This window comes from Rhinolophus sinicus, chromosome 6 (genome assembly GCF_057876585.1).
Source record: "Rhinolophus sinicus isolate RSI-liver-muscle chromosome 6, RSI-T2T, whole genome shotgun sequence".
NCBI lineage: Eukaryota > Metazoa > Chordata > Mammalia > Chiroptera > Rhinolophidae > Rhinolophus > Rhinolophus sinicus.
This window is the reverse complement of record NC_142506.1, coordinates 48130923-48138608: the sequence shown is the minus strand read 5'-3', so window position 1 is coordinate 48138608 and position 7686 is coordinate 48130923. Positions and strand designations below refer to the sequence as shown.

Sequence of the window (7686 nt, the reverse complement as noted above, 5' to 3'; positions counted from 1 at the left end):
CAACGGATGAACAGATAAACAAAATGTCATATATGCAAAGGATGGAATATTATTCAGCCTTAAAAAGGCAGAAAACTCTGACACAGGCTACAACATGAATGAACTTGAAGATATTATGATAAGTGAAGTAAGCCAATCACAAAGGGACACTGCGTGATTCCAATGATATGCCATATCTAGAGGAGGCACATTCATAGAAAGTACAATGGTGGCCACCAGGGGCTGGGAGTGGAGGGAGAGGAATGGGGAACTGGGGAGACTCTCGTTCTCGCTGTGCCTGGCACGGGGAGGCCTGACTGCCCCAAGACTGGGTGTACACTTGGGTTTTCTAGACATTGGCTCTTGTGAATAATGCTGCACTAAACATAGGGGTACAGATATCTCTTTGAGATAATGATTTCATTTCCTTTGGATGTGTACCCAGACGTGAGATTGCTGGACCGTACAGCAAAATCAATGTGTGTATATATATAGTAACATAAAAGTCCCATAAAAAGACATGATAAGTAAGTTGATAGGTATAAAAACCAAGATTCATGTTGCATTGTTTCTCCTACTGCTGCTATAACAAATTACATTGGTGGCTTAAAAACACATACCTTTATTCTTTTACAGTTCTGGGGGTCAGAAATCAGAAGCACTGGGCTGAAATCAAGGTCAGCAGGTCTGCACTCTCTGCAGAAGCTCTGGGGAGAATCTCTTTCCTTGGTTTCTGTAGCTTCTGGAAGCTGCCTGCACACCTGGGCGTTGGCCCCTCCTACACCTGCAAAGCCAGCGGCACACACCACGCCTCACCTTGCTCGTCCACGTCCAGTCTCCTCCTGCGTCCCTCTTCTGAGGGCACCTGTGATTGCGAATCTTCCCATTCCAAGATTATTGATTTAATCAGGTCTCTTGCCAAATCAGGTAATATTCATAGATTCTGGGGATTAGGAGGCCGACATCTTTAGGGGCCATTATTCAGCTTTTCACAGATGGATGGACAGAAGGAAAGAAGGAAAGGCAATGCAAGGAAACATTTATAGCTGAAAGTGGGTTCTAGTTCACAAGCTTTTGGCAATGAACAAGTTTTACAATGAAAAATACTACTTATTTTTCAATGGCTTTTTAAATGCAAATACAGCTTAACGTTTTGGGTGTGCTTTTCCAGCTGGGGGATGGATTTCACGAAAGCACCCATCATGTCCGGTATAATTCTCCTGCTGCCCAGACGAATCCGTTTGTAACATGTCAGTCCTGTCATAGGACTGTTGACTGTAATTGCCAAACCAAAATAAGTTGACCTCTTATGACTTTATTCAGGAGTAAATGTAACCAAAATTAAACTAACATTCCCACACAGAAAGGTTAATACACAAAGTGTCACGCTCCAGTTATGAGATGCTTCACAAAACCCAAGGCACACCCCTTCATTTGCTGTGTGGTCTTAATTTGCAGCCCTCTGGCTCACCTGCAGGGATTACGGCCCCTTCTGGAAAACTTCGAATCTCACCAGTTACGTCTCCTGTCCCTGAACTTCCCTGGGCCACTGGCATTCATTATTAGGCTTACACACGTTGTCCATAAATGAGGTATATGTAGTGTGGTGTTGCATTCAACATCTTCTGAAGCATGGTGAGGAACTGAAAAAAATTCAACATTTCCCTAGGGACTTCAGTTCACGAAGATTTTATTGTTGAGCCAGGCACTGTGCCGAGTGCTTCTGTGCAGTACAAAATTCAAGTTCATGCACCATCCTGTGAGGTGAGGTCATTTTCCAGATGGAGAAACTGCCGCTTGGAGAGGTGGTAACTGGCCCAAAGCCACCAGGCTAGTGATTGCTGGAGGCCTGAGGGGGAGGCATCTATGAAGCAAACAGAATATACCCTATAGCTGATCACACACCTGTCCCCTGAACAGACAGGTCTGACCCCAGTGTCCCCCTCCACAACTGCTCATCTCAGGTCAGACTATTTGTCCACAAACTCCTAAACATTTGAGGGCAGTCCAGCTCAATGTGCTAAACCAGGGCTCGTCTATAGATTTCACTCATCGTAAATATTCTTTAATGACTGAACAACAACAAAAAATGTTTTAAAGTGAGGTGGGGCTTTTTAAATTTTATGTTACTGTGAAATCACTGACCCCGTGGTGTACCAAGGCTCAAAAAGCAAATTTTTAGCAACGAAAAATAGAGGAGGACAAACGAGAGAGTCATGATTTAGAACACACGGCGGGCAGGCAAGTTGCATCCATAAACCTCTCTGGAGCCGTTTGTTAAATGACTAATTTCTCTCTGGAAGGCAGATGTTTATCAGGAAACCCTCCCAGGAAACACTGGGACGCACAGCCTGGTGATCTGAAGGGGAAGATGTCTGGGTAAATTTGTTCCCTGAAGGCCATGACGAGAGGGGGAGGAGGCTTGGCAGCTGCTCGTGGGTCTGTATTCCTGGAGCAATGCTGAACCGCATTTATGCTCACAGCAAATCACAGACCGGTCCTCCTAAGACACCAAAAGCTGCTTGCACACATACACAGCGCCCATCTTCCCCGATTCTAGCAGAGCACAAAGACTGATGCCCAGAAAGAGTTCTGTCACGAGGGCGTGGCACTAGTGTTCCGACAGCAGCACACAGCACCCGTTTCAACCCCGGCTAGCAAGAAGAGATGAAACCGAGCCTGCCTGATGACGTCTACAACCGCAGGTGCTGAGGGGCACAGCAGCAGCAGCAAAAACTTGGGAAAGGGGCCAGCAAAACGTGGGTGCTCATATGTGCCTCAAAACAATACAGAGGAGACCAGGACATGGCTTCTCTGCTTTTAAACTCCAGGTAGAGGGTGTTTCAGACCTGAAGGGCGCGAAGGACCTGGAGGGAGGGAGTTCGCCACCAAGTGCAGGAAATGCTACTCTCCAGGAGGCCCGGGAATCTGACTCACATGGCCCATCATCCTCTTCCCAGCCCTGGAACAGGACGCCGCCCAAGCAGTGTTTGATGAACATATAATTGAGTGGACTGCATGAATATGAATGAATGCACAAATGCCATATTACAGCAAACATTTCTCCACGTGGGGCCCTCAGCCAAAGCAAAAGCAGAGATAATTTGCCCATCCAATATTTCTTCTCCCAAATATCCTGAGCCTTAGTTGAGCTCCTGGGAAGATAAGTTAAATGCGTAGATGTAAATGATTTTTCCGATTGCTGCAAATCTTAGCAGGGCCCTGACAGCAAGGTACCAACCAAATCTACAAAATAATAGAAGTTTTTCAGACTTTGACATGAAAGGAGTAATAAGAATGGCCTGTATTCCTGTGGAAGTGAGTGACAATAGCACACCCATCCTACTGGAATACGCATTGCGTCTTTTCCCTGCAGAAGGCAGGCTTTAGCCCTCGAGTGTGGGTAAGAAAACGTTTGGGTGAAGTGCTTCCCACTCTCTCCCCATTTTCAGGGCAGTCATGACTCCATCACTCTTTCCTACTTCCTTCCCTGCCTCCCTACAAGAATATGCCCACAAATGTTTGCAACTTCTATTACCAAACCCGTTGTAAAGTTCCTCACTCCCCACCATCCAGAAATTTCCCCAGCCCCTCCAACCCTACACACATTTCGAGTAAAAATTCAAAGGTGACATCTAAAACCAAGCCACACTTGTCACTTAATAAAACCCAATGAGTGCTCTGCTTTCTTAAATCAGATACTCCTGTTAATCTGCTAGGAATCATCCAGAATTAGCGTCTCCTCCCCCCCTCAGTGCCATGGGCCTGAATGACTCACCCTTGCTGTGCACCAGCCCCTTCAGCTTCCAGGCTGTGCTGACATCCCTGTCACAACGCCGCCCTCGTTTTATCACCACGCTTCTTCAGCGTCTTCTCATGCACCCCGAGGAACCCTCTTCGCTGCAGTACTCTCTTTAGTTTAAACATGTCAGGCTTGGCTCCCCTGCTACGTAGTGAGAACACCAGGAGGTGCTCTGTTGTGCAACATGATGGGGGAAGGAAGGGTTTATCTTAGTTTGTTTTCTGGTGAAAGGAAGGGCATCACCCGTATCATACTAGGGTGGCCAACCTTCAAATGCAGTAATTCTCAAGGCAAATGAAGATATATTGAATTTTAACGAGGCTTTGATGATTCAGAGGGGCTGCAAGGACATGCTGTGCTCAAGATGCGTAATCATGAGTGTCAGATCCCCGAACTGTAGGGTTTGGAAAGGGCACTGAAGGGTGCATGGGATTCGCTTCTGCCCAGTGGCCTCCTGGCACTGGGCAGGCGCAGCACGTCTGACTATGTCTGGAAATGCTCTGGGGAGCCCTAGCTGGTTTTTCTTTGGGAGGTGGGGGGTGGGGGGGAGGGTTTTTGTTTTTTATTGATATAATTGACATATAACATTGTATAAGGTGTTGGTTTGATATATTTATGTATTGCAAAATGATTACTACAGTAGCATTAGCTAATACCACTACATGTCACGTATTTATCATTTCTTTTTTGTGTTGAGAACAGCTAAGATTTAGCCTCTTAGCAACTTCGAGTTTATAATACTGTATCGTTGCTGGGCTATGCATTGTAAGATCTCCAGAACTTATATATCTACTGGTTGTAAGTTTGTACCCTTAAACAACATCTCCCCACTCCCCCCCCCCAGCCCCTGGGAACCATCATTCTACTGTTTCTGTAAGTTCAGTCTTTTAGATTCCACACAGAAGTGATACCCAATAGTATTTGTCTTCCTCTGATTTATCTCACTTCCTAGCGGGTTTCCTGTTCGGTCCTCTATGATTTCACCCATTCAACAAATGTTTAAATTCGCATTGTGTGCCCGGCAGAATTTCTCAATTTTTGGCTCTGGCACTAACTATGGCATTTGATCTCCCTCCTTGAGTACTTCTCGACAGAATGGGTACCACGCCTCCCCGTCCCCAGCTGCCAGGGAAAGCTCTGCTTTTGTCTGTTGTCCCCGTGATCATCAGTTGTAGCAAATGGAAAAGCGGGTTCTCAGGGGTCTTTCTCATCTCACCTGATATGCTGGGGAATAACGCACAGTGGAAAGCATGATCAGGGTTTTAAATTATTTTCAGTTTATTTGACCATTTTTCTAATTATAAAAGAGAACTGTAGCCAAACATCCCTGTACCAAGCTGAGATGGACTCAGAAATTTAGATATGGATGTGTCCCATCTCCTTCTTCTATCATCTAACTCACCAATTTGTGGGGGGTTTTTTTGAGGGGAGGGAATGGGGGGTATATCCACTCATTGATATTCATCCTTATCTTTATTCAAGAATTAATTAATTTGAAAGCACAGTGGAGGGATTTGGGATTCTGCAGACCAGGAACCAGCCTTGACTCTAAGGAGCAAGCTCTCACTTGGATTTCCTGCACCTCAGCTCCCTCCAGTTGTAAGACAGATGTTAGCACCTGCCCACAGCACTATAAGGAGAAACCAGATGACGATGGAAGGATTTACATAAGGTTTTATATAAGAGGAGCCATTGAAATATATCTCAGATGTAATCGCTACCTTTTCTGAGAAAAGTTGCATTCTTTAAAAAATAACCAAGCATTTGAACGCTAAGATGTGTGCCACTGGAATTCTTCAAAATTTCCTGTGTTCACTTAAACAAAATTAAAAAACAATTACATTAGGTTAAAAAAAATTCTTTTAATTAAAATTTTAAATTTATTGAAATAACAGTGCAACTAAGCCAAAGCTACGACGTCACAATGGCTGTGCCACCACTGGCAACAGAGTTTCAGCGCCGTATCATCACACGAGGGTACCATTGCATATGCAGCCTGTCATTGACCGAAATGTCATTACTCGGCACACGACTGTGTCTGAAGGTTATTCTTTCTCACCGAAGAACGTACCAAAACAGAGAACATACCTGCTCCGGAGCAAAAAATAAGTCCTCCAACTAAGTGTCTCAGGAAACCAAGTCTCATTCTAAGTCTAGCACAAATTCAATGTACCGAAAACACACAGTTCTCTTCACTTGAAGGGCACACAATGCCTGAGATGGTGTGTCACTCTGTAAACAGACACAATTACACCACGGACACGCGGGACCATCAGCTCCTAAGTGTGCTTCCCTTTCCCCTCCAATGTGCCTGAATGTACACTTGGTGTAAATGCTTTGGGGGGCAAGGCCAGCTTCTATGACAAGGTGCATGTGATACAGGGTGGCTTCTCTTTCCCAGTCACAGTGTTAAACGGGGTTCTAAACCCACAAGGGCACCTACCATACTCACTGCAATCATTACTATATGCATCTCCACAGTATCTTTTTACTTCCACTAATCCCTCGTTCCCTTCCTACGTGTACCTACTGTGTGCAGAGCTCAAAGGACTACCTACAGAGCTCTACAGAAGCTACAGTTTACTAAGCACTTACTGTGTGCCAGACCCCGTCTTACCTGCCTTATGTGCATCATCTCATTTACTCCACACCTATGTCCATGAGACGGGAACTAGTATCACTGTCCCCATTTTACAGATGAGAACATAGTGTGGGAAAGCTTAAGTGATTTGCCTCTGTTGTACAGCAAGTAGATGGCAAAGCTGCAATTTGAATCCATGTGTGTCTGACTCCAAAGCAAATGTTCTTAACGATTTCCCCTGAAATAACGGAGAACAAGTCAACATGCTATTCCTAAACTCTAGGAGTTTGGGGTTGGGGCAGCACAGAAAAGCAAGCATTGAGTGAAATTAAGCTATTCACCGGTCCAAATCTGCAGAGGACACTACAGTTCATGAGAGAGCCGGCTCAATTCTAGAAAACAATTAAAAGATGTTCACTGCCCTGAAGAGACACTCTCTCCCCTTCCTCCTTTTTTCCTCGTGGGGCTCGGGCATATGAAGTTACGACAAAGTGCTGGGAGAACACCTATACTGACCACACTAAGGCAAACAGCTTGCGTGTTCCTGACAAGCCAGGGGTGAGAGTGTGCCTTCTGCCAAAGGGACCTCTGCAACCACTGGAATGAGCCTTCAGAAAACGAGGTCTTCCAGAAGGAGAGCAGAGTTATCCTTTCTTCCCTGTCAGAAGTGAGTATTGCAACCACTTGGATTAAAATGCCCCATTTCTTAGTGTCATTTTGCCACAGGGTTACAGTCTCTATTCAACTGAGGTGCAGGCTTTTTTTCTAAGAGAAAACAAAAAAAGAACAAATGGTCGCCTAGATCTGAGGTAAAAATGAAAAAAGCAACTTGACTTGCTTTGAAATGCAAAAGACCTCTCCCTCCAGCTTGTCCCAGTACTCGAGGGACCAGGGACATAGGGACACGGCCAGCGCTGTGCTCGCTGCCCATCAAGGGCCCCTGACAAACAGCAGCTTGTTTTCCAAGAACCAAGGAAGACCCTGGCCCTCTGCAAGGTTCCACCAACCAGTCTGCCAAAAGCTGAAGCAATGCAAGCGCCACCCAGCTGCAGATGGGCTTGTGTGCTGGTGCCATTGTGGTTCTTTTTAAGGCACTCGGGACTGTATTTTCCCGAAGGTCACCAAGCACAGAAAAGGTGAAAAACAAACAGTTAGTCTGTATCGTATCCCAAAATGGGTCCAAGCCATTTCTCCACCTCGGTCAGAGACATGTTCTTCCTCAGGGCATAATCCTCAGCCTGCGAAAGAGTAAAAAAGCAGTGTATTAGACCAAAATGGTAAGAGTTTTTGAACCGAAGTTTCCACAAAACATTAAGTACCTTCC

At 45.4% G+C, this 7686-nt stretch overlaps 1 protein-coding gene across 4 annotated transcripts in view; it reads right to left on the bottom strand.

Moving 5' to 3' along the window:
• Nucleotides 1-5623: 5623 nt before the first annotated feature.
• The window catches only part of MTR (5-methyltetrahydrofolate-homocysteine methyltransferase), an 83650-nt gene continuing 81587 nt past the window's right edge, over nucleotides 5624-7686 (bottom strand). For 2 of the 4 annotated variants that reach the window (XM_074316752.2, XM_074316753.2), the window contains one exon: nucleotides 7372-7600. In XM_074316752.2, coding sequence (XP_074172853.2) covers nucleotides 7514-7600 — 87 coding nt within the window. In that variant the 3' untranslated portion in view covers nucleotides 7372-7513. Of the gene's footprint in view, nucleotides 7601-7686 lie in introns of all 4 variants that reach the window. The other 2 variants (XM_074316754.2, XR_012490813.2) reach the window with 2 other exon arrangements.